We start from the raw sequence: 27,749 nt of genomic DNA, 5'->3' as shown, positions 1-27,749 counted from the left end.
TGTCCTCTTTAAGGAATATACTGAGAATGGGCCACCTAATTGGCATAGGATAAAAAACAAACTAGAGGGAAATTTGAGCTCCTTACTGTTGTAGCTGTAACTGCTATGTGAATGGGAAGAAATAAGGTTCTGTTTTAAGCGTGTCATTTCCATCCTCTTCATTAGGTTTGGTGTCAGCCTGTGAATTCTCTCTAGAACGTACGAGTACTGAGAGAATATCTAAACAGATAAGTTTTATGATATGGGAAAAATACTACCGTCAGTCATCTTCAGGTGTGTCAGGATGCCATAGGCCTCAGCCTTACAGACTGTGTATTTCTTCTAGCAAAAAAGGTGCCAGTACTGAAATGCCAGGCCACCCTTCAGGGGTGGGGTGTTCATTGAGGGACCCACCCCACAATAGCCAGGCCCCCTGCAACCAGTCACAGAATCTATGACAAGGCAGAATTGGTGTGTAGAGCCTGAGCTCTTTCATTAAAACTTGGAGAAATGGGTCAATTTTAGCAGACAATGGAAAAGGTGCCGGTACTCAGTACCCCCTCAAAAAAAGCCCTGCTTACAGAATACAACAGGCCTCAGGCCTATAAAACTGAGTAACAACTTGAGGCCTATCGTTTCCTGCCATGGTGCTGAAGGATCAATGTATTCACTTAACTATGCTCACTGGAACAATGAAGTCAATCAATAACCATCAGGAGCTGAAGCAATACCTACAGATATACCATAGCTATAGAGTGGTGCTATGTAATCATAATTATATTTATTTTATTTATGCAGTTTATACATCTTGGTAGACCTGTTTTGAATGGACTTGCTCCACAAACCTCTGAGGAATGTTTTTCTTCTTTTTGAGCTTAGTAACTAAGGATGTTCTGTTCAGAAAAAAGGAAAATCTTCAAAGCCATTTATCCAGGTATGATGAGAGCTGAAAATCATGCTGTCCTGCCTGCTTAATAATATAGTTGTCTTTTATCATACTTACAGCCAGTTTAAATAGAGGTTTTTCCAGGGGAGATAGGGAAGGTTTGCTTAGTTTAGTAAAACAGGAAAGGGAGAATTCTATAAATGGCACCCAAAAATTCAGTGCTGGAAAAAATTGGCTATTGGCTAATCGCTATTCTATAAAGAGTGTGTGCTTGAGCACCCCAAATCTATATTAATAATTCTCACCTCCAATTCTGAAGCTCACAGTGTGGCAGGGAAACACTCAAGCCCTGTACTGTTGTAGCCTGTCAGCCACCACTCACTCTCACTCTCACTCATACACCCGCCCTCAGCTACACCCCCCAGCTACACCCCTTCCGGACATAATTTGCTACCTGAACGTTCTATTGAGGCCCCAAGCTCCAGCCACTTCCGTCAAGGGTTCGTTAGTTCATGGTGGTGAAGCCTCTCCACTCACCATGTTTGTCTGTCACGCCTTTGCGTCGAACAGTGGCGTAGCAAGGGCGGGGCGGTGGGGGCAGTCCGCCCCGGGTGTCATCGGGTGGGGGGTGCTCCGCTCCCGCTGCTCCGCCTTAAAAAAATTTTTTTCGAAGCGCCGGAGAGTGGCAGGCAGCGCGCCTCGCGTCTGACCTGCTAGTAAAGAAGATCTCGTCGACGTCATCATCGTCCTTCCCACACTGAGTCCCACCCGCCCTCGCGGTAATAGGAAGTTGCCTCAGAGGGGGTCGGGACTCAATGTGGGAAGGGCGACGACGTCAGCGAGATCTTCTTTACTAGCAGGGCAGACGCGAGGCGCGCTGCCTGCCACTCTCCGGCGCTTCGAAAAAAAAATATTAAAGGCAGGACAGGGTAGGAGCAGCAGGAGAACGGATCTCGGGGGGGGACTCAGAGGGGAGAAGGGGATTGGGGAGGGGTGGGGGCGCTCAGAGGGGTGCTTAAAGGGGATTAGGGAGGGTGGGAGAGCATCAAGGAGGGGAGAAGGGGATTGGGGAAGGGTGGGGGACCTCAGAGGAGTGCTTAAAGGGGATTAGGGAGGGTGGGGGAGCTCAGAGAGGGGAGAAGGGGATTGGGAAAGGGTGGGGGAGCTCAGAGGGGTGCTTAAAGGGGATTAGGGAGGGTGGGGGAGCTCAGATGGGTGCTCAGAGAGGGGAGAAGGGGATTGGGGAGGGTGGGGGTGCTCAGAGGAGGGAGGGGAGTGCTCAGATGGAAGAAGGGGTCTGAAGCTGGAACTGGGGTCTGACATGGGGGCAGGAGGGAAAATGGGTCCATGCCTGGGGCAGGTGGGAGAATGGGTCTGGGGCTGAAAGGGGGGGATGCAAGGCATGTGGTGGATGAAGGGGACTGGAACTGGGGGCTGAAAAGAGGGGGCAGAGAGAGAGGGGACAGATCCTGGATGGAAGGGGGGCACGTGAGGGAGGGCAGACCCTGGACGGATGGGAGAGGGAGGGCAGACGGATTGAAGGGGCAGAGAGAAAGGGCAGATGGTGGGTGGAAGGGGAGAGAGAAAGAGGGCAGACTGGGGCAAATGGTGGATGGAAGGGGCAGAGATAGAGGGCAGATGTTGATGGAAGGGGGAGAGAGAGATGGCAGACTGGGGCAGATGGTGCATGGAAGGGGCAGAAGTGGATGGAAGGGAGAGAGGGCAGACAGTGGATGGAAGGGGCAGAGAGAGAGGGCAGACACTGGATGGCAGAGAGAGAGCGAAGACAGATGCTGGATAGAAGGAAGACAGTGAAAAGATGAGGAAAGCAGAAACCAGAGACAATGAACTGTAAATATATATTTTTATTTTTTTGCTTTAGGATAAAGTAGTATTGTAGCTGTGTTAATAAATGTTTATAATAGAACATGTAAATAAGATAATCTTTTTATTGGACTAATTTTAATACATTTTACTTTCGGAGAAAAAAACCCCTTCCTCAGGTCAGGATAGGACACTGTAACAGTACTATACTGAATTGACCTGAGGAAGAAGGTTTTGGCTTCTGAAAGCTAAATGTATTAGTCCAATAAAATGATATTATTTGTTTTATTTCTATTTGTTAATTTGTAAAGTGGTGATTGGTATTTGTTAGTTTTTTCAAATTTACATCTGCTGTCTTTATATTTTGCACAGTACTAGAGGACATTTTCTGTTTCTGTGGTGTTGCATTGTATGCAGAGTCTGGCATCTTGGGGGTTCAGTTTAATTTTTGTCTAAATAGAAAGTTTATGATTACTTATTCTATAGTGGATTAGGGTATATCTATTTGTGAAAAAGACATGGCTTTCGGTTGGCATTGACTGTGCAGGATCGACGATCTGTGTTATTCTGCCTGGTTTCGTTTTACAATAGGTGAATTGATGTTCTAGTGCTCACTGTAGTGTTTAAGATGCTTTCCTTTTCCTTGTGTGACTCGTACAAATGACTGCTTATGGTATGGTAGAATTGCTCTATAGGTCCTGAGTGTTTTGTATTCTCGGTATGCCTAGTACTGGATTTGGGGGGGGGGGGGTGTTAAAAAATGACCGGCCCCGGGTGTCAACTACCCTAGCTACGCCACTGGCATCGAACATCATGATGTCGCGGGCAAGCTATTTCGATAAACGACACGGAAAGGGGGGAGTTGCAATTTCCACCAACGAGGAACGACACGAACGCAACGGAAAGGGGGAGTAGGGAAACACACGGTGCGTGTTTCCCTACTCCTCCCCCTGCCTCACAATCACCTCAGTGCGCCGACGAAACAACAATGGCGCCCAACACCACCATTCCCAACCGCCACAAAACGCGACCTCAGACGCCAGAGGAGGAGCACCTTCACAGTCCAAAGGTCTGCTGGCTGCCTGCAGTGCCGTCGTGCTTCTACAAAACAGCTGATCCTCTTTGGCCAGGTATGTTTGGTGGGTGACCGGACGAGGAGGGGGGAGCGGCGCTATTGACGACCTGCTTGGGGTGGGAAAGGGGGTGCAGTGGGTGCGCACACAAAACCTTCCTGTGCAATCCCCTTGCTAGCGCCCATTTCATTTCAGCCTGAAATGGGCATCTTTTACTAGTATTTTTATAATATACTTTGTTAAATTTGGAGCAGAAATCTCCTTGCTGCAGACCTGAAAAGTAAGGGTTTCTGTATCCCAGTTACCTCTCCTCCTGTTGCCTATTGGCCTGAATATCTGACCAATGGGCTACAGAAGTAAGAGACAGTAGTTTTATAACCTATTGGCTTCTTCCATTTCAATATGAAATACATGTATTGGGTAAGAAAGATTATGATTATCCCTTTTACATATGCTGCATATGCAATAACTGTTCCTAACTATTGCCTATCCAGCTTATTTTCGAACGAGAAGGCCAGCCATCTTCCGACACAAATCGGGAGATGGCCGGCCATCTCCTGAACCTGGCCAAATCGGTATAATCGAAAGCCGATTTTCGCCGGCTTCAACTGCTTTCCATCGCAGGGCCAGCCAAAGGTAAAGGGGGCATTTTGGCAGGGTACGGAAGGCGGGACTGGGGCGTGATTACGAGATGGCCAGCTTCGGCCCATAATGGAAAAAAGAAGGCCAGCTCTGAGGAGCATTTCGCCGGCTTCACTTGGTCCATTTATTTTTAGGATCAAGTCTCAAAAAAGTGCCCCAACTGAGCAGATGACCACCGGAGGAAATGGGGGATGACCTCCCCTTACTCCCCCAGTGGTCACCAACCCCCTCCCACCCAATTAAAAAAAAAATCATTTTTTTGCTAGCCTCTATGCCAGCCTGAAATGTCATACCCAGCTCCATGACAGCAGTATGCAGGTCCCTGGAGCAGTTTTTAGTGGGTGCAGTGCACTTCAGGCAGGTGCACCCAGGTCCATCCCCCCCCCTACCTGTTACACTTGTGGTGGTAAGTGTTGAGCCCTCCAACCGCCCCCCAAAACCCACTGTACCCACATGTAGGTGCCCCCTTCACCCCTAAGGGCTATGGTAGTGGTGTACAGTTGTGGGGAGTGGGTTTTGGGGGGATTTGGGGGGCACAGCACCCAAGGTAAGGGAGGTATGCACCTGGGAGCAATTTTTGAAGTACACTGCAGTGCCCCCTAGGGTGCCTGGTTAGTGTCCTGGCATGTCAGGGGGACCAGTGCACTACAAATGCTGGCCCCTCCCACGACCAAATGCCTTGAGATGGCCGGCCTCGGTTTCCATTATTGGCGAAAACCAATGCCGGCCATCTCAAACCCGGCCATCTCTGATATTTGGCTGGCCTGAACCGTATTATCGAAATGAAACATGGCCGGCCATCTTTTTCGATAGTACAGTTCGGGACCACTGTTTGCGGCGCCGGCCATATAGATAGCCGCTCATATAGATGGCTGGCGCCATTCAATTATGCCCCTCGACGTTTAAATATTTGAGAGACTTTAATTTTGATATTGATACAACATTTCTATTGTTGGGAAATATTGTTTGTCTCTGATCACAATGTTTATATTTTCAAAACTTAATAAAAAGAGTTGAAACCAGAAAAATATTGGGGTGCCCAAGCACCCACAGAGCTGGCACCTACGTGCAGAGGGTTACTTCTACTGGTCATTGCTGCTGAGACTGTAAACAAGCTGCAAATGGTATAAACTATTTTTTTTAATCTAATAATAATATTTATGCGTATAGTACATCTAAAGGAAATACAGGAGAACATAGTTTTATCAATAAATCTGAGCAAGGAAATTAACAGGAGCAGCCTAAATGGTTAGTGTAATGGGCTGAGAATCAGGAGAGCCTGGTTCAGATCCTGCTGCAGCTCCTTGAGGTCTTGGGCAAGTCACTTAAACCTCCATTGCCCACAAGGAGCAGCAGTGGGATTTGAACCATCCACCTCTGGATTGCAAGACCAGTGCTCTTAGGCAGCAAACAGTGCACAGCAGCATTTCAGCCACATGCAAGCTTCCAGCAACAGCTGTCCTGACCAGCTTTAATGTTTCTGCACGGTGCTGGGGAACAAGTTGGGTGTTGAGGCTAGGGGGCGTGCTCCGGTACGGTGGTACGAGGCAGAGTGACCGTGTATCATCACAGGCGTGGTTGCTGCACTACTGCATGCTGGTAGCTCTAGCCTTCCCCCAGTGCCCCTGTGGCTTGCGCACACCAGTCTCCTTGGGTCTCCCCTGCAGTGTACCAGACAGACACCAAGTGTACCTCTGCCCTCACAGCACTGAGCAGAGTAGACTTAGCAGCACTGAAAGCTCCTGGGATCCGGACTCCCTGCGCTTGCAGCAAAGTCGGGATCAGGAGTGGAGGACCCAGAATAATTTTTCCAGCAGGGCCAACATCGATCATCTGCCTTCAACAGGCAGTGCAAGCTTGGGCCTCCTCTCCAGCAGCATAGTCTGCACCACATGCACACAGGCTGTACACCCATCAGGACCTCAGGGGAAGTAGACCTTCTCTACCTCAGTTTGTAAGAAATTCAAGCCCAGGTAAAAAAAAAAAAAAAAAAGAAAAATGTTTAAATTTATGTGGTGGGTATGAGCTCCACATTACCCAGGTAAAATGTGGGTAGGTTTTTGGTGGGGGTGGTGCCCAGGTTAAAAAAAAAATTATGTTTAATGTTTGTGGGTTTCTGGGTGAAAGTGGGCTCTGCAGTGCCCAGGATGTAAAAAGAAAAAAAAGTTTATATTTAATGCTGGTGTGCATTGGGGGAAGGGATATTGGGAAGAGTAGGGGAAATGCCAGATTAGGGGGGATGGGTAGGAGTTAAGGTTGGGCTGATGCTGGGCTACAGGGAGAGAGTGGGGGAGTGAGGCAGATTTTGGGAAAGAGTAGGTCCTATGCAAGGCTACAGGGATGGGGGGGGGGGTAGAGAAGGTTAAGGTTGATTCTGGGATATAGGGATGGATCGGTTGGGGTAGGAAAGGGCTGATGCCGGGCTACAGGGATGGAAGGGGGTTACAGAAAGGCTGATGCTGAGCTACAGAACAATTTCAAATTTTTGGTCCTTTATTCTGTAATTGACGAGGGTTGGTCTGTGTTCTGCATGTGACCGAAGTGAAAGATTCTGCTGGCATGTAGTTTGTGTGGGGATCTATCAGTCTGACTTGTCTGGCTTTTCCAATGGGATACACGTTGCTGTCGTGTATATTCACTGTTGCCTTTTTAAAGGTACTGTTATTGGTATTCATGTTCAGAATTGGTGTTAAGGTTTGCAACAAAGGCTCTGAGAAGCTTCTTTGCTGGATTTAGTGTTACTTCACATAGTATCTGGCAATAAAGGGATTTTGTGTTGTTAGTATTGAGGTACCACCAGAATTAGAATACATTTTTTTCTATGGAAAGCTGTAAGAGGAAACATTCTGGCTATGTTCTGTATGCTACAGATTCCACAGAAGGTAGAAAAAAATCTTAACGTTGACAATATGAGTTTGCTTATTTTTATCAGTGAAAATTCTGGGGCTTTGCTTTATGTGGTTTTTGATGTGTTAACATTTGTGAAAAATGTAAATTTATTAACTCGTGTAAATGAATTGTTATTGAAATGAAAGTTTTATATTTTCCTTGCTTCCTTTTTTTTTTTTACTAAAATAAATGATATTTGGGCTCTTTTTTGGTTCTGATACAGACTGCAGTGTTCAGTGTGTCACCTGAATGAACACAGTCTGTTGGGTGAGTCCCAACAGAACAAAGGTTGAGAACCAATTGTGAGGATAGGGGGTGCAAAGCTTTATTTGTTACATTTGTATCCCACATTTTCCCACCTATTTGCAGGCTCAATGTGGCTTACATAGTACCGTAGAGGTGATCGCCAATACTGGTATGAACAAATACAGAGTGAGGTTGTGGTAAAGTAAAGGTCATGTGTGACAGACATATTGGGAATCGTAAGGAGGAAGAGTTAAGTTGACAGTACCCTATCATCTATACGAAGCAAGCTCTTTCTGCCTGTTTAAATCTCTTGTAAAAACTTGGCTATTTTCTCAGGCTTTTGGTGTTCCCTGTGATGTGACTGGACGCTGGTATCTGTTTTTATTAAAATCCATCTTTTCTACAATTCCTGTTTGAATGTCATGTGTGAATGATTTTTCTATCCTATCAGATTGTAGTTCCTTTTCTGTTTAGTTTTAAATTGCACACCACCTTGTTCCACCCGTTGGCTTTGTATGGTGCTTTAGTAAAAAGGTTACTTTATTATGCTTCAGCTACTCACATTTGTGGAAGTATGTGGTTTATGTTGATGCAGGACAGCTGTTTTAGCACGGGTTGCAGCTAGCACTGCTTAGTAAAAGGGCCTTCAAGTGCACTCTAAGGTGTTATTTAGTAGTATCCCAATAAACATTTCTCACACCTATATACATAGTGCCCACCCATATTAGCGCTGGACCCACCCAAAATGTCAAGTCTGGCTATGCCACTAGGACTGAGCGCCCCCAATCATTCTGAAAAGTTAGCGCTTATGATTGTGAGCCTTCCAGAGACAGAAAAATACCTACTGTACCTGAATGTACACTGTTCTGATAACTTTTGAACTTGCAGGTGGTATATAAGAAATTTAAAAAACAATTAAAAACTAACAGAAATCTCTTCCCATTTAAAAGCTCATTTTAAAAAGAATGTAGAGGAACGAAAGCAAAATTGTTACTTCGGAAAGCTATTTTAGTGGGGAAAAATATATATTTCAGAAGTGGGTGCACCCTAATGTTCCCTCATATTGGCAGTGGAGGAATCAGTTTCATACTCTTATGCTTTGGGAAGCTAAAGAAGCACAACTTACTTTTAAATGTCAATGAAGTTTTCTATTAATCTGGTCTCCCTATATTCATATATTGCCTACCAGAATCCACAGTTTGATTTTAAATAAGTTCACCTTGTGAAGGCCCCGGTACTACTGACATTCCTTGGTGGATATTTGGATACTCTGGCCTAGCTTTTACACCCCTGGACTATAGGGCTTATTTATTTATTTATTTATTTATTTATTTATTTATTTATTTATTTATTGTATTTGTACCCCACATTTCCCCACCTTTTTGCAGGCTCAATGTGGCTTACAGAGTATGGAAATGAGAACGTCATTACATGATTTAAGAAAACAGTCGATCATAAGCTGAGGTGAAAGAGGAATTTAGGTAGAAGGTGTTAGGTAAGGTCGTGTGAGAGGTGTTTTGGTGAACTTGGGTGGTTTCAGGAATGATTTGTTTCATTGAGGGTGACTTTTGTAGGCTCTGTTGAAGAGATGTGTTTTCAAAGCTTTGCAAAAGCTGGTTAGATTGGTCATGGTTTTTAGGGCCGTAGGTGGTGCGTTCCAAAGCTGTGTACTTTTGTACGCAAAGGTAGTAGCATAAGCCTGTTTGTATTTCATTCCTTTACAGCTGGGAAAGTTCAGGTTGAGGAATTTGCGGGCCGATCTTTTGGCATTCCTGGGAGGTAAGTCCACCAAGTTTAACATATAGAGTGGGGCATTTGCGTGAATGATTTTGTGTACAGTCGTGTAGATCTTGAACTCAATTTGTTCCTTGAGCGGGAGCCAGTGCAGTTTCTCTCTGAGGGGTTTCGTACTTTCGTATTTAGGTGTTTCAAAAATGAGTCTGGCTGCGGTGTTCTGGGCTGTTTGGAGTTTTTTGATGGTCTGTTCTTTGTAACCTGCGTACAGAGCTTTACAGTAGTCCAAGAGGCTTAATACCAATGACTGTACTAGGGTGTGGAAGATATTTCTTGGGAAAAAAGGTTTTATTCTTTTGAGTTTCCACATCGATTGGAACATTTTTTTCGTCGTGTTCTTCGCGTGGGTGTTGAGAGTGAGGTTTCGATCAATAGTGACTCCAAGGATTTTCAGATTTTCTGAGATAGGACATGTGCAGTAGGGTGTGGTTATTGTGGGGTATTTGTTTGTATTGTATTGGGAGGTGAGAACTAGACACTGAGTTTTTTCTGCGTTGAGTTTTAACTTGAATGAGTCAGCCCAGGGGTTTTGCCAGGATGAGTCATGGGAAGGGGAGGGGGGTTTAGGAGTAGGGAATGGGGAGGTGAGGGAAGAGAGTTAGGCAGTCATTTGAGTTAAGTGGTAAAGGGCTGACTGATTCAAGCACTTGAAAATCTTGTCCGTGTGAAGGAGTAGCTGTGAATCTTGACACTGAAATACTGGGACATACACGTGCATTAAATTGGGAATACACATATAGATTTTGGTCCTGTATGTAGTATTGATTTCCATATACAAATAGCAGATTTCTAAAATGGGTACTTGAGTGTATGTCAGATCTCAGGGAAGTAGCCAGGGGTGGGCCTGGGCCTGGGCCTGTCCACTTTGGTTCAGGCTCTCCCAGCAGTGGCACACCATTGATATAGCTAGCAGGGATCCCCAAGCCCTGCTAGCTGAAAAGTTCCTCATCCTGGCAAAACCCCTGGGCTGTTAGAACACTGTAGCATTCAGAAGCACTCCCAGCTGCTGACACCCACATCACACACATGCTCAGTTCATGGGTGAGAAATGAGCATGTTTAGGGTGCCAGCATCAGCTGGGAGCACTGCCACTAAATGTCAGCATGCTCTGATTTGCTGGGGGTTCAGCAGGTTGAGATTTCTTCAGCTGGCAGGGCTTGGGGATTCCTACCAGCTAAAGTATTCAGTTTGGTGGGGGGGGGGGGGGTTGAGGGGGTGGAGCAGAGAGGAAATCGTTGTACTCACTCAAAAACTACTATCTAGCTAGGCTACTGCCAAAAGTACATGTTGCTATTTACATGTGGAAATCATGAACAAGGCTAGTGCTTTATATGGCAATTCTCTAAGTATGCACCTGATTGTAGGTGCCCTGATGTCATGCAGTGAAAACCTATTCTATAGCACAAACTGGGTACCAGGGCCGCTGAGAGGGTGGGGGGCAGGGGGGACAAAATTCCCTGGACCCGGGTCTCCAAGTGGGGCCCGGCACCGCAGTCCCCTCTACCCGCCCCCCTCCGTCCACCACCAGGCCGGGCCCCCCTGAATTCAAATCATAGCGCTTCACCTCAACCTCACTCCTTGTGAAAGAAGCGCAGCAGTGGCAGTCTACAGATCGCCTCCCTTCGGGCCCCACCCATTTCCCTCCCATGCTCCACTCACACACATGCCCCCTTGCATTTGCACACTGTCCTCCAGATTCTGCAAAAGGCGACTAAAGTTGCTTGTGCAAATCAGCATGTGTAGCCAATTTATGGGCGGAACTTGTTTAACAAGTTAATCAGCGCCAATAATTGGCCACTAACAAGCAATTACCAGCACTAATTGGTACAAATTAGATTTTATACACACAATTTTCAAAGCGTATTCTGTAAAGTGGTGCGCATAAATTTGATCCGCGCCTAAATAAGATGTGGGCTTTTACACCCGGTTTTAGCTGGCATAAATGGCTGCACCTAAATTTTAGTCATGGGAGAGACGCTATGCATATTCTGTAAATTGCGCTTAACTTTAGGCGAGGTTTATAGACTATTGCTAAGAATGTTTTTTTTTCAGCGCCGATTTTTTTGGCCACCATATATAGAATCTGGCCCTATAGCACTTATACACACCCTTTTTATGAGCACATATATGCACAGAGGGGGAAAGATTATAATCTGTGAGAATACTTTCCTGATGTAGACATGAGCATTTACACCAGCTTTCTGGCTGGTTGTTGTGTTAGGGGCATTCTTGGCATGTTACACTGATATTGTATAAAGAAAGGTAGGTGCTTTATAGGCAAGGGTGAGGTGGTAGGTGCGGTCTGCCCTGGATGCAGGCAGCAATGGAGTGTACTGAGCCGTCGTGTGACTGTTGGCTCTGCTGGTCCCCTGCCCCCTCTGACGTCAACTTCCTGTTCTGGGGCAGGGGACCAGCACAGCCAACAACTGCATGACTGCTCAGTGCACCCCTTGCTTGGAAAAATTAGGGAAGGAGGACGGCCAAGTGGGGGAGGGTGATGTAGCTGGAGGGGGGTGCTCAGCCCTGAGTGGCAACCAAGCTAGGTACACCACTGTTTATATAATTATCCTCAATGGAGGGAGGATAAAAGAAACTAGATTTGATGTGTTAGCAGACTAAAGAGTCGCAAAGGCACAGAGTCCTACCAGATAGAAGGAAGGATGAGTAATTTTTATGAGAAGAGTATGAAGAGAAAACAGAAAGAGAAGGCGGAAAGAATAAAGAAATAGAAGGGGAAAAGAGAGTGAGGGAAGAGGATGGCAGGAGATCAGCTCAAAAATAGGCAGCGTGCAATTAATATAGGATACCTCCTTGTGGAAGCATCAAATTCACTGATCCAGACAGCAAACTGAGGCCTGCCCAGAACCTTGTAAAAGACAGGAGGAAGAGAGGGGAGACAGCTGTGTCATTGAGGAGGATATAGACCAGGCTATGCATGATAAAAGGAGAAACAGATGGACAAACATGGAGTAAAGGAGCACTTACAGTCTGTGAAGAAGACATGAGCTGCCCTGTACTTGGCAGAAGGAGGGTCCTTGAAGTCATTAATGAGGGAATGGATGGACTGTGGGAGAAAAGAAAACAAATGGTGTATTTAGGATAAATAAACATACAAACAGGTCTTCACTGCTAGCTAATTTTAATCTATATTTGAACATTTATCATTGATCGTTTATTATATTTGATATCAGGGGCGTAACCAGACACCCAATTTTGGATGGGCCTGGGCCCAAGATGGGTGGGCAAAAGAACCCCACCCCATCCCACAGGTCATTTGGTCTCTCCTCTCGCCTGCATGCCATATGGTCTCTCAAATATCCCCCCTCTCCTGCACACCTTCTATATAGCACATTTTCACTGGCAGTAAGCAGTAACTAATACATAGTATTCATGTTGGCCCCACATCCTTCCCACTGATGCAGCTTCCTGTTTCTGCATAGGCAGGAATACGTCAGAGGGGAAGGCTTTGGGGCTGGTTTGAGCAGTATGTATCAGTCGCTGCTTCCTGCAGGCGAAGATCTGCTATTTATAAGGTATGCAGGAGGGACAGTTGTTGGGAGTTTTCAGCTTGGGACTCTCTGCCAGCCACATCATAGGTGTGCTGCTACTGGTGGACCTGAGCTCAAAGTGGGTGGGCCTGGGCCCACGCAAGCCCACCCTTGGCTACGCCACTGTTTGATATACCCCATTAATATTGCGTTTACTACAAATTGTATATTCTTTTTACAACTTTGTAATTCTTCATAAGTCGCATTGAGCCTGCCATGTGTGGGAAAGCTTGGGGTACAAATGTAATAAATAAATAAATACCGTTTCTCTTGTAGTCAAACCAAAACGGTTTACAATAAAATCAAGAACAATTTATGAATGAACATAAATGTATAGTATAAGGAACTCCAATATAGACAATAAAGCTCAAATACTCAGGCCAGACATTCAATAAACAGGCATTCACTTACAATCAGTCACAAAAAAAACCTTTTGATACAAGTATATCAGCATCATTATAAAAACATCTGTTATTTTCTTCATGTCTTCATTCCCCCCCATTGCAGTAATTGGTCAGTAGACTGAAAGGACACCCCAAAGCTAGACCAAAGCTCCCTTCATAATCTGAAGCCCAAATTGAAAAAATGTGTTTTCAGAAATGTGCGGAAAGTAGTATATGAATTCTCTAGTCTGAGATTTTGAGGAAGCAAATTCCAAAGAGCTGGGGCAAAGAAAAAAAAAGCAGAGGAGCATGTGGATTCCCATTTTGCCTTTGCTGGTGGAGACAAAGCATTCCTATTACCATTAAAGAGCGAAATGTATGGGTAGGCATATAAGGGATGACCTGAATTGCCAGATAAGAGGGAGTAGCAGTATGCAAATTTTTTAAATGAGTTTTGCCGGGTTCTTGAAGCCTGGATTGGCCGCTGTTGGAGACAGGATGCTGGGCTTGATGGACTCTTGGTCTTTTCCCAGTATGACGGTGCTTATGTGCTTATGAATGTTATCACAAGAATTTTGAATTAATCTGGTATTCAATTGGAAGCCAATGTAAATGTTGTAACAGTGGAGAGACATGATCACATCGTTTAGCATTACAGATAAGATGGGCTGCTGTGTTCTGTAGGGTTTGAAGGCGTTTGATATTGGCCTTAGTGATATTTGCGTAAATAGAGTTGCAATAATCATAACGGGAGTTGACATAGGCATAGCACAGAGACGAGAGGGAGGTCGAATCTAGAATATTGCGGCTTTCAAAACTTGGGAGATCTGAGGTGCAGATGACAGTGCTGAGAAGAACCCCTAAGTATCTGAATGAAGTGATTAGAACTACTTGTTTGTCAAAAACCACTGGTGTTAAAGAAGGAATGAATGATGAGGAGCCTGTGATCCAACAGGCCACTGTTTTATCAGGATTGAGGATCAGACAGTGTTCTTTTAGCCAGTCGGCTACCTTCTGTAGGCAATCCTGGAGTGGGCTTAGGGTAGGAGATGCAGGAGCAGTATAAAAGACCAGCAGGAAATTGTCTGCATATGAGTAAGTACTAATGCCATAAGTCTGAATAAGCAGTGCAAGTGCACTAATGAAAAGATTAGAAGTCCCGAACCTTGAGGAACACCACATGGAAATGTATAGGATGAAGAGGTAGATGTGAATTAAACAACTGTAAAAGTCCAATGTTCTAGAAAAGAAGTGAACCACTGCAATACTGTACCAGAGATACCCAAGGATGCCAGGTGAAAAATAAGAAGAGAGTGATCAATAAGGTCGAAGGCCGCTGAAAGATCTAAAGATATGAGCAGAGCAATCCTACCCTGTTCAATATTAGAGAGAAGCTCACTTAAGAGTGAGGTGATAATTGTTTCCGTACTATGGCCTTTCCTAAAGCTCGAATGACGTGGAGGGGCATTTTTGAAAGGGACGTCCACGTTTTGATATGGACGTCCTCGCAAAACGTCCCGATGTAAGGGTGGAGAAACCCATATTTTCAAAACAAGATGGATGTCCATCTTTCATTTCGAAAATACCACCAGGGACGTCCAAATCCTTACATTTGGTCGTCCCTAGATTTGGTCGTCCCTAGACTTGCTCGTTTCTGAGTTTCAGCGATAATTGAAACCAAGGATGTCCATCTCAGAAACGACCAAATGCAAGCCATTTGGTCATGGGAGGAGCCAGCATTTGTAGTGCACTGGTCCCCCTGACATGCCAGGACAGCAACTGGGCACCTTAGGGGGCACTGCAGTGGACTTCAGAAATTGCTCCCAGGTATATAGCTCCCTTACCTTGTGTGCTGAGCCCCCCAAAACCCACTACCCACAACTGTACACCACTACCATAGCCCTTACGGGTGAATGGGGGGCACCTAGATGTGGGTACAGTGGGTTTGTGATGGGTTTTGGAGGGCTCACTGTTTCCTCCACAAACATAACAGGTAGGGGGGGGGGCCTGGGTCCGCCTGCCTGAAGTGCACTGCACCCACTAAAACTGCTCCAGGGACCTGCCTACTGCTGTGATGGACCTGAGTATGACATATGAGGCTGGCATAGAGGCTGGCAATCAATATTTTTAAAGATATGTTTTGAGGGTGGGAGGGAGTTAGTGACCACTGGGGAAGTAAGGGGATGTCATCCCCGATTCTCTCCGGTGGTCATCTGGTCATTTCGGGCACCTTTTTGTGCCTTGGTCGTAAGAAAAACACAACCAGGTAAAGTCGTCCAAGTGTTGGGTCGAGGACGTCCAAGTGTTAGGCATGCCCATGTCCAGCCTTCGCTACACCTCCGATACACCCCCTTGAACTTTGGCCATCCCTGCAACGGAAAGCAGTTGGGGACGTCCAAAATCAGCTTTCGATTATACCGATTTGGACGACCCTTTAAGAAGGACGCCCATCTTCTGATTTATGTCGAAAGATGGGCATCCTTCTCTTTCGAAAATGAGCCCAATGGTGTAGTGCATTGGTAGATTCAATGTAAGACTGAAGCTGTTCAAAAACTGTCATTTAAAAAAGGAAGATTAGATACAGGGCATGTGCATGTGAAAGAAATCAAACTAACCACATCAGAAACTGAGATCTTCCTTCAGACCAGTTAATGGTATGGAAACCAGCAGTGCCAGCATCCAGAGAGTACCTTGGCAATGTGCCTCAGGACTTGAGGGCCAGAGAGTGATTCAGTTTCCACATCCTTTGCACCCTTGACCTGTTTGCTGAGATATCCAAGAAAGGTGACAATGATGCTGGTTTCACAGATCACTGAAGGGCCGGTTCAGAAAGCTGCACATTAAAGCTGTGCGTAAATAGCTGAGTACATGACATCTAACGTGAACCTAATGTGAACGTTTTGATGGCTGGTTCAGTAAGTAAATCATATGCAAATATGAAGCATGCAGATCTTGTGCCCTAATCAGGGTGAGCACACCAGATGTTTGTGCACAAGTGTGGCGAAGCATGGGACTTTCATACCTGTAACCTGTAATGTTGTTTTATTTTTTCCCTTCAATGCATTTCCCTTGTTTCGCCAGCAGGTGGTGTTTGTCCTCTGCTTTATAGCTGTAGCAGAGGTCTGTTTTCCTTTCAGCTCATCTTCCCCAAACTAAGAGGAAAATCCTTGCAGTGCCATTGGCCAGAAACCCCTTAGTGTTAGTGCTCTGGGCCTTGATTGGCCCTGAAGCCTAAGATCCACCCGGAATGTGCTAGTTCTTCAGTCTCATAGTGGGAGTATGGATAGTGAAGATCTCTGCACTGAGACCCTGTTAAAATCCTATGAGCAGTTATTTTTCCTGAAATCCCCAAGTACTACTTAGGTAGTAAAACAGTGTTTAATTAGTTTTAATGTTGGTTCCTGATATCTTACCTGTTACTGTTTACACCTTTTTCCCATTCACTGTTCTACCTTTTTATGATAATAAACCTAATAATTTGTTAGCTCTGTTGTCCTGGACTGACTAAGAGGCATATTTTCAAAGCACTTAGCCTCCCAAAGTTCCATAGAAACCTATGGAACTTAGCCTCTCAAAGTGCTTTGAAAATATGCCTCAAAGAATCCTGGTAGTTTGTGTTCTCAGTCTGTGGGTGTTTTCTAAGAACTGTGGGACCCCTGAGCTTGTGGCTCCAGTGTCCTTAGAAACCACTTGTGGGTGGGAAACTCCCCCAGAGGCAAGCGGAACCCAGTGTGGTGGGTGGAGGGTATTCCAGTATAGGAGCACGTGCGCAGGTGTGAGCGGGCCTAGGCAGTGCTGGGACAGACCCTCTAGGTGGCCGCACTGTTAACCCCAGGTGGGTGCTAGTGGTAGCGCTTAGGCGTTATGTGACAACACATTTCTGCACAGATGGTACCTAGTACTGTGCACATATCTGAGGTATCTGCACACATATGTGCATATGCTAGAATGTTATTCTGTGGATAAATATTAGCATCATAAGATTTTGTGCGCATAACATTTTTATGATGCTAATATTTATGCACAGAACAACATTACATTTAATGCACAGATACAATCTGCCAAATATTCAGCCCATGGCGGTAAGAAGCATCTGAGCCATGGACTAAACTAACCCTGGATATTCAACGTTAGGGTATGCGTGACTCCTAGCATTAAATATCCAGGTCTCAGCAGTCCTACAGAAGTTAACCAGGCTCCAGCCGATATTCAGACTGGAGCACGGTTAACCTAGATTCCCATTTGAATAGTTAAGATAACAGAATTACCATTCCACTTCTTTAGCAAAGAAAGAGGCTTCTATTTTTTCACTCAAGGCATTCCTTTTTTTTAACTTTCTCCTAAGAACTCTCATATTACAGTAACAATCATTCAAAGAATAGGAAATTACTAAATTTCATTCTCCTTTCAAAGATCCTTCTTAGTATGGTTTCCAAATCTTGGCAATCACATATCAAATATCAGTGAACTGCTTCCCAATCTCTAGATCTACAAGTTGATTCAATATCTCCATCACAGATTCATTTCAATCAGGACAAAATCAGGACAAATCACTTAATCTAAACAATGAAAAGCCTTGAAAAAGAGAGTCTCTGAGGTGCTTCCGAAATGCTGACGCACAGGTTTCACGTTTGAGCCGCAATGGCAAACTGTTCCATTCAATAGGTCCATGGATGGAAAACGTACCCATCATGATTCCATAAGGTTGCCAAGTGGTTTAAATTTCACTCCTTACCAGCAGAGGACAAGAAGGATTAGACTCTGTTATATATTGTATTTATATTATTTAATGTAAACCACATTGGATCCTGATGTGGGGATGCAGTGGTATATAAGAGATGTATTGGTATTGATACCAGCAGCACTATAGCAACAGTACCAACTAGCTGTATCAAACCACTAATATTCAATAGAAAATGAATAATCATATTATGAGCGGTTATTGAATCCTCCTCATGATTCAACCATTTGCAAACTTGTTACATAGGGGTAAATATTCAGTCAGTGGCATTCCTAGATATTCAGTGCGGAAACAGGAAGTTATATCATGGGGGTGGGGTAAGGCAGAGAGGAGATTCCGGGGCGGCGCAGCCAACTTTTTCTGAAATGCTGCTGTTGCTGTATGACATAAACAAGTTGAAAGGTAAACCGGGGGGAGCTGCCACAGAGCCTGTGGCTCCCCCCATTCTGACACCTATGGACGGGGAGCAAAACTCTGATCACTGTCTGCTGAATATTGGGCTCTTTAAAAATATGTGAAGTACTCTTATACTTTATTTTCAGTGCTGTGAGGATGATCAGATGGCTGCAGCCCCAACCTGTGTTGGCAGGACAATACTATTATGCATTCATATATGAGCCCATCATGCTCCTCTTGCATATCGCCAGGATCTCATCATGGTAAGATTAAAAGGAATACAATCTATTACAGTGCATCCCAAACTGACCCTTAAGGTTCACTCCACAAGTCTGTTTTCTGGATTTCTTAAACAAGCAGTATCTGAGCTACATATGTATACTGGAATCTGGAATCCACACTGCAGTTGAAAAGGTCACCTGGGAAACCTACCTTGTCTGAAGGAGTAATGAGGTACACAGCCTCCAGGCTGGGGATTGGCTCTCTACGTTTATGGATGTCTTCCACAACTATAGTGAGGACAAAGAGAAAGAGGAATCAGAAGCACATCCAGGAGGTTCATACTATAAAATACACTCTGAGAATACTGTGGCTTAATGTGGTTTCTAAGGAATTATGGGGTAGATTCTATAAGGTAAGTGTTAACATTTATGTGTCAGTTACATGCATAAATGATTATACACACGTATGTATGTGCATACTCAAGTATGTGCCAATATTCTGACTGGGTGCTATTCTGTAACCATGCATATTTCTTACATAGTTTGTAGTTGACAGATGCGTGTACACATGGGCAGAGTACAGGCAGAGTACAGGCGTGGCCCACATGTGTGCAAGTTGCAGAATACTATAGATTACATGTTTATCATCGGAACTTAGGTGCACACATTTACATCTACTCTATGACTGGCATTAAGGGGGAAATTATATATATATTTATTTATTTATTTTTTTATTATTACATTTGAACCCTGCGCTTTCCCACTCAAAGCAGGTGGCACCGAACGTTAGGTACTACTTCTGTGCCAAATTTTCAGCATGGAAAAAGTGTTCTAACAGCTGCATGAAACAAGGCAAAAATGTCAGATAAGAGCAAAAAACACTTATGTACCCATTTATAGAACAGCACATGTTTTTGTGCAGAGCTGCAAAGAGGGTGTGGCCATGGGAGGGGCATGGGCGGGCCAGAGGCATTCCCTTAAAATACATACAGTGTTATAGAATTTGGGGGATCTGCACTGAACTTGCATGCTGGGCTTTACACCCATTTTAGAATACTGTTCAGTGCCATCTATAGAATTTTCCCCTAACTGCATATATGTGTATCTACCCAGTTAAGCTATTGTTCTATAAATGAAAGTAGGTGCTTATATCCATTAAAGAACAGGCTCCTACTAGATGCCCTCTGGGTACCTAATTATAAACACACTGGTATCGAATTGCCATCTAAATGTTAACATTTCAAGAGGGAAATTTTTTAACAGGGCACCTAGTTTAAGGTGGCAAAAACATGTCTATTTCAAACCTATTTCATAAAAAAAAATGGGTGCCTAATTTTCTTTATAAAATACTAGCGTAAGTGGCCAAAATAATGCCAATCACTGACACCAGCCCTATAGCTGGTGCAAATGATCACACCTACTATTTGCAAAAAACCACATGTAAATTATATTGTTCTGCAATCCACACACACACACACTTGCTCATACCACCCATGCTATGCCTAAAGTACATCCACGTGAACTCCCACAGTAAAAGTATGTAACATGCAAACAACATGCTTATTTGATGCAGTTACTCCTTTGTGGAGCTGCATTAGCTTCCGGTGGAGGCCAGAGTGCAGTTTAAGTTTTGCACCGTTATTTTCAAAATTATGAATGGCGATGCTCCGCTGCATTTATGTGATTGGCCTACTTTTCTTCACAATGGTCCTAGAATTTCTAACTAGAGGTTGTTATGTTTTCCATCAGTGAGACGAATTAAATCACGAAAAATGTTTGATTGGTCGCTTTTATATCAAGTAGTCTCAGTCTAGAACTCATTGCCCTCCCAGATTTGTTTACTTACAAATTATATGGTATTTTGAAGGATGTTAAAAACGTTTCTTTAACATAATAGATTAGGTTGGATATTAAGTCTGTTATTTCCTGAATTATAGTTATTATCCGGTCTCTTGGAAACTTTGCAGGTAAACAGGTGCCACCTTATAAAATAATCCTCTAAGTGCTCCAAGTCATACCTATTGCCTTTATTTGCTCACCCAGGATTGACAATGGACTATAATACTCTGTAGCTGTTGTCCTTTGGCCTTCATAAGCAGTTACTTATGGCTTATGATTTATTTTATTTGATAAACCGCCTTTCCTAACAATATAACAAAATGGTTTACAATACTGTACAAAAAGAAATGGGGAAAAAACACCATTTCAATATAGAATAGAGGAAAAAAGAAATATACAAATGAAGGAAATCGTTTTTAAGATAATAGTGGTAGCAGGGGTAGATATGTGAAGGTGCATTTTCAAAAGGACGTCCAAGTCAGAATAGGGAAATCCGTCCCAAACAGATGTCCATCTCACATGTATTTTCGAACAGGATACAGCCTGTTTGAAAATACGTCCAAGTCAGAATAGGGATGTAGTCAGAACGTCCCAAATGGATGTCCATCTCACATGGTAAGTTATATTGCAGAAAAGCATTAATATCATATCTATGTTATTTGCGTGTTCTAATGCATGCTTATTAGGTGTTCCATTAGTATTATGATGACATTGATTTTTATCTCTGTTATTTGAATTTCAGTGCTGTTAAATGTGTATAATTTTGATCCTGTTTCATGATAGCACTATCATTAGGCTTCAGTTTGCTGTTTTGAAGTTTACCTCATTTATTGTATCTACGTTTATATTTGTCATTTTACTATTGTTATGCTGTTAACAAAATTGTAAGTTCTATGTTAAACTGTATCCGCTGTACACTGCTTTGGGTGAATCTCTTCATAAGGGTGCTAAATAAATCCCAATCAATCAATCAATCAATCAATAAATGTATTTTCAAAGAGGATACAGCCTGTTTGGAAATACATGAGATGGATGTCCATGTGCTGGAGGCATCCAGCAAGAACAACCATTATACAAACTGGACAATCCAAATTACAAATGAGGGAAAACAAGGGCCAAGGACATCTGTATGGCAGCATTCTTAGAAAATGGCTGCACAAATAGCCATACAGATCTGAGGACTAGCCTAGAGGTTAGTGCACTGGACAGGAACCCAAGTTCAAATCTCACTTTAACTCTTTTTTCTTTTTTTAAATTGTGTGTCCTCCTGGAAATACCTAATGTGCCTGAATGTACACCACTTCAATAGCCTTCAGGCTTCTGTTTCTGGAGGGCTCACAATTTTTTTTTAAAACAGTTGAAATAGAATTTGAACCTGGGTCCCTTGGTTCATAGTCCATTGCACTAACCACCTGCTTCCTACGCTGTTAAGAATGCCCTAAAAAGCTGTCATAAAGCTTGGTATCCCCTTTCAGTTTCAGGGGAGAGGGAGGGAGACAGAAATCACTGGAGGATTACGGAGATGTCATGCCTTAATCCTTCCAGTAGACAACTGCTCAATCAGAGTACCTTTATGTAACCTAGATGTTCCAAGTACCAGGTCTAAATAAGGATGCCCTTTTTAGACATGGACATTTCTTCCCCTTTGATAATCACCACTGGACATCCAGATTCAAGGCCCTCCCTAGTCCCACCCAAAACACGCCCCCTTGCTATTTGGATGTACTGTAGTGTTGGACATCTCTATTCTGCAGGGCCAGTCTAAGCAATTGCGGGGCCCTGTGCAGATGAGTTCATTGCCCCCCTTCCTGCACCCGCCACCATAAGCCATACATTATCAGAGTTTAAAAGGAGGGTAAGAGCTCTCGGAACCCCAACCTCACCCCATACCTTGATGTGCATCCACCACATTTCAGTAGAAAGTGCAGACAGCGGCAGCGATTTTCATATCCCATCAGCTGCCAAGCCCAGAGTCTCCTTGCTGCTGCATCCCGTCCTTGCGGAAGCAGGAAGTGACATCAAAACGAGGTGAAACACAGCAGCGAGGAGGCTCTGGGCTTAGCAGTTGACAGGATATGAAAATCGCTGCCACTGCCTGATGCTCTCTATTGAAATGTAGATGCACATTAAGGTACGGAGCAGGGAGGGGTTCTGAGACAGGCGGACAAACATGTTAGAGATGTGGGGTTTTGTGCGACTGCCCCTGTCGCCCCTGCCTAGGACCAGCCCTGTTATTCTGCCTTGGCAACAGACTGATTTTGAACAACACACTTACTCGTTATCCCTTCCGTCATAATGTCAGTCATTTTACAGCAGGAAGAGAGCATCCGCATGCTAAGCTGATCAACCACCAGCACCTGCAAGGGAGATAGAAAAAGTATACACAGAAAAACAGTCAACTTACTGCATTCTTAGCAAGTGGCAGAAAGGATGATAGCACACACAGATCTTTTGTAAATTGCCTCCCAGTGAAGAATAAGGGTTAATCTGGTCCTGTCTTTTCCTCCAATATGGCCATGCACAGTTGCACTTCTAATTCAGATTCTCTTAGAAAAATCAATGGGAAAATTTGAATCTGTGTATGGATCAGGGACTAGCCTGAATTAACCAATTTAACCTACAGAGACTAAGAGCCAGATTTAAGGATCGCATAACATTAAAGGGAAAAAATTTTCAAAAGATCAATAAGTCAATTTGGGGTCCTTTTACTAAGATGCAGTAACAAATGGCCTTAGCATGCCCTTATACGAGCTTTTCCCGCATGCTACAGCCATTTTTACAGTGGCCGTAAAATGGTCTATTTTCTATTTATTTTATTAGTATTTGTGCACTAATGTTGCTATGTATCTACTAATACAGCTTAGCAAAAGGCCCCATTTGCTTGCAAAAATCTGAAAAAGCCTATTTTTTGCCCATGCTGCCATCTTCTGCAGCTTACAGAAAAAATAATACAAACCAATTAAAAAACAAAACAAAAACCTCTCATCTTCCCAAAGACCAGTGAAAATTTTCTACATCTGTTCAATGTAACCCACAGAAGAGTCCCACAATATTTACTGCACACTCATTTGCTTGTATTGGATTTCTGAAAACTTCCAGCCCTTACAGAAACTGTAGGAACTTGAAGCTCTTGGCAAACAATGTGCAATTTTAAATTTAATAGAAGTTGAATAGCACTTTGCCCTAATTTTGCCCAGTTTTTGCATCAGGTACTAAGAAGAGACGAATGGTCATTCTTTTACTTTTCTATGGACACTTCTCTGCATTGTCTTGCTTCAGGTGACCCCTGTGTGGCAGGAGATGTCCTTGAAGTCCAGAGGAGCCCAGGAGTCCCATCCAACCCTTTGTAGTGGTCTTTCCAACCCTTTGTAGTGCTCTGTGTTGACATACAAGGTAAACGCCACTGTGAGACATTCACAGGCAGATGATCAAAAGCCCCACGCTGTTCCAAACAGCACTCTAAAAATAGTGCTGGAACAGCGCAGGGCTTTACCAGATCTATGATCAGAGATAACTGCATGCAAATTTAAGCACGCAATTCTCTCTGATCATGGGGTAGAAGTCCGTGAGGATTGTGCCTGAGCGCAATCCTCCCGCACTTGTTTGACAGGTCTGAGCTGTCAAAAGCCCAGACCTGTCAAACACAGGGGCTGGCGGTCCATGGGACCACCAGACCCCAACTACCTCGGCCCGAGCCAAGCGAAACGGGGGCTGGAGGTTCGGCGGACCTCCGGTCCCCCCAACACAGGTTCAGGGGGGGCTGGAGATCCGGTGGGTCTCCAGACCCCCCTAATCCCCCCTGCTGACCCCCTCTCCCCCTCCCCCTTACCTCCAGTGTACTCCTTACCTTCCATTCACTCTTCTTCTTCACTTTCCGAATCACATCATGCATAATCTCTGCAAGAAAGAGAAAACAGGCTTACTCTCAGCAGTACTAGGATATCCTCACATATGGTCTCAGGTTACCTATTTTCTCAGGCTAGTCCTGTTCCTAATCAACAGGTCCCACTGTACCTAGCTTGGATGCTCCAAGAATGATCAAATGAAAACACTCTGAAAGTGCAATTCCAAGAACAGTGTCTTTCCCCCTGCCAGTCTATATTCTCCTTCTACTTTTCAACTGCCCCATGGGAGGGTAGTTTTCAAAGTGTGACATTCAGCACTTAACCAGCTATGGATTACCACATAAAGATAGGGCTGGCTTTGATGAGGTCTTATTTACATGGTTAACCTTACTGGTTAAGTTCTGAATGTCGGCATTTTAAACCACCAAGTGCTGACTCTGCCCCTAGAATGCCCCCAAAATAGCTGGTTATGTGTTTGGCGCTAACCAGTTATTTTTAGTGGTGCTAACCAGTTAAGTGCTGCTGAAAATGACCGGTTAGTCTCAAACAGACAATTTAACTTGCCAGGAGCCGTTTCTGGCCAGTTAAATTGCATTAAATATCAACCCCTTAGTTTTTAGGTGCATCAGCAAATAAGTTTTATAAGTTTTAAGCCCCTTCCTAAACATTTACATATAGTAACATAGTAAATGATGGCAGATAAAGACCTGTACGGTCCAGCTAGTCTGCCCAACAAGATAAACTACTACTACTACTACTATTTAGCATTTCTATAGCGCTACAAGGCATACGCAGCGCTGCACAAACATAGAAGAAAGACAGTCCCTGCTCAAAGAGCTTACATTTTACATGGTATGTGATACTTTATATGTATACCCGAGTTTGATTTGTCCTTGCCTTTCTCAGGGCACAGACCGTAGAAGTCTGCCCAGTACTGTTCTTGTACTAAGTTCTGAAGCTAACATCGAAGCCCCTTAAAATTTACACTCCAGCCCATCCCTATCTATTCAGTCACAGTCAGGGCGTAGACTGTAGAAGTCTGCCCAGCTCCCATTTATTTGGAAGAATGTTTCCAATCTTACAGGTCCTTTTAGAAAGGCGAGCTGAAAAATGGCTTGCAGTAGTGTAGGTACGGGTTTGGGACGCATGTCGATCCATTTTTTAGCGTGCCTGTAAAAAAGGCCTTCTTAAAATTTTTGCCGAAAATGGACGTGTGGCAAAATGAAAATTGCCACGCATCCATTTTGGGTCTGAGACCTTACCGCCAGCCATTGACCTAATGGTAAAGACTGACATGGTAACCAGGTGGTAATGACCTACGAGTGCCAAATGCTACTTGGCGCACGTCCATTACTCGCGCCCAAAAATAAATATTTTTCAGACGCGCATATCGGATGCACGCTAAAAATGAAATTACTACAAGAGCCACACAGTAGTCGGGCGGTAACTCCATTTTGGCGCACATTGGGCGCGCATAGACGCCTATGTGGCTTAGTACAAGGGCTCCTTAAATAGGAAGGCAGATTTATTTATTTATTTATGGCTATTTTACACATAATCCATATGTTAATTATTCAGTTCCATGTTGCTTACAATAATTACAACTAGAAATGCATACAATGCATTTTACAAGTATGAAGAAAACATAAACAGTGAGATTTTGAAAAGAGCAAACAAATAAAGATATCATAACATTTGCTGTTTAGTTCATTGTCTGACAATGCAAAAATTTGTTTAAAAGGAATGCCTTGAGAAATTTGTGAAATATCACACTAGGGATGGAATTCCACCATTTTGAAACTGTATGTGAGAAGTCCCTGTTCAAAATGGATTTATATCTCATATTTTATAGCTAGGAAAATGTAGTATGAGCTTGTTTCGTGATCTAGTAGACGTAATGAAGGTAGGTGAATCTATCAGCTTTATCATGTAATCTGGGCTCATGCCATTGGTAATTTTGTAGATGAATGTACATGTGTTAAAGATGATTCTGGCTTTGCTTGTTAGCCAATGTAATTTAGATAATAGTGGGGATGTCCTATCGAACTCTGAAGCTTTGCATAAGAGTAGCAGCAGTATGTAGGGTAGTTTGAAATTTTTTGATGAGAGATTCCTTATTCCCTAAATAGATTGAATTGCAGTAATCCAATTGTGAAATTACTAATGTTTTTTACAAGGGAACGAAAAGTACAAAACAGGAAGAAAGATCTGATTCTTTTCAGCTTCCTTAAAGTTCTAAAGGTTTTGGTTACTACAGAATTAAGTTGGTCTTCACATGATAGGAATTGGTCGTTGATGATCCCAAGAATTTTGAAATTATGTTCCAATGGATAGTTCATCTGATTGATGGTAAAACTGGTCTGATTGCGGAAGTTGTTAGGACTGATTGTTCCAAAGCAGGGAGCTGATAATGTTAAAAATGAAGTTATGGATATTATCTAATCTAATAAGATGTAAGGATGGTACTATAGGGTTATTCTAGCTGAGGAAAGGTATTAACAACCAAGACAAGAAAAGGGGCAAACCTGAATAATGAATTTTATGATCTACTTTAAGAATTTTGAAAGTGATTCTGTGAGAGACAGGTAATCAGTTTTCATTTTAACAATGGAGTGACATGATCATATTTCCTGACATTTGTAATGAGTTTCACTGCAGTATTTGGAATAAGTTAGAATAGTCATAGCTTGACAATTTGAATATAATGAACTACAGTACTCCAGATGACTAACGTACTGTGAAAGAGGCTCTTAAAGCCATAAAGGCATTTTTTAACTGAAAAATAGGAAGCCATTGAAACCCTGGCAAAGTTAGATGTAAATTAAAATTAAAAATCTTAGTCAAATGCCAAAAAATAAATTATTTTGCATACTTATGCAGGACACATCTAGTACCTAACAATATGAAGGCAAAACAAGATAAGTTCTAACGTTCAGTTTTGCTTTTCTAAAGAGCTGAGAACTACAAAAGGGGCAAACTGTGATGATATTACAATTGAACAACTTTATCAAGCATCATTCCTGAGCAACATAACAGTGCCACTGTGAAGTGAGCTACATGGGTATAAAACAAACTGTCCACTTGTTAAATATTAATCTTGTCCAAGAAAAATGTATATCCAGTCCAATTCACAGTTCGAACTTCTTGGTTCAATACTATTTAATCAGAAACTCCAACATTGCTCTTTATGAAGTAATACTGTATTAATGTCACCCCCTCAAGGATGAGGAGTGACTACTTCAACAACTCAAAAGCGTAGCTGATTAAAGTTGTGACCATACTCCAGAAATGAGCTACATTGGGGGTTTTAAGATCCTAACTTGGAGACAACTCCGATATTCAATAAGGCGATGTTTCACTTGTCACTGGGTTTTCCTCACATTTACTTTCAAACATGGACACCAAATGGAATATACCACATGTGAGGTTTGCACATGATTCAC

The 27,749-nt window shown here is 43.4% G+C and overlaps 1 protein-coding gene across 1 annotated transcript in view; it reads right to left on the bottom strand.

Moving 5' to 3' along the window:
- Nucleotides 1-27,749, bottom strand: part of STXBP1 (syntaxin binding protein 1) — a 141,344-nt gene that overhangs the window by 73,853 nt on the left and 39,742 nt on the right. Inside the window, exons 2-5 of the mRNA XM_030206080.1 lie at nucleotides 24,309-24,358; nucleotides 22,737-22,818; nucleotides 18,834-18,910; nucleotides 12,319-12,397 (exon numbers count right to left, since the gene is read on the bottom strand). Coding sequence (XP_030061940.1) covers nucleotides 12,319-12,397; nucleotides 18,834-18,910; nucleotides 22,737-22,818; nucleotides 24,309-24,358 — 288 coding nt within the window. The remainder of the gene's footprint in view (nucleotides 1-12,318; nucleotides 12,398-18,833; nucleotides 18,911-22,736; nucleotides 22,819-24,308; nucleotides 24,359-27,749) is intronic.

The sequence above is a fragment of the Microcaecilia unicolor genome, chromosome 6 (genome assembly GCF_901765095.1).
Source record: "Microcaecilia unicolor chromosome 6, aMicUni1.1, whole genome shotgun sequence".
Lineage (NCBI taxonomy): Eukaryota > Metazoa > Chordata > Amphibia > Gymnophiona > Siphonopidae > Microcaecilia > Microcaecilia unicolor.
This window is presented reverse-complemented; position numbering and strand designations above follow the sequence as displayed.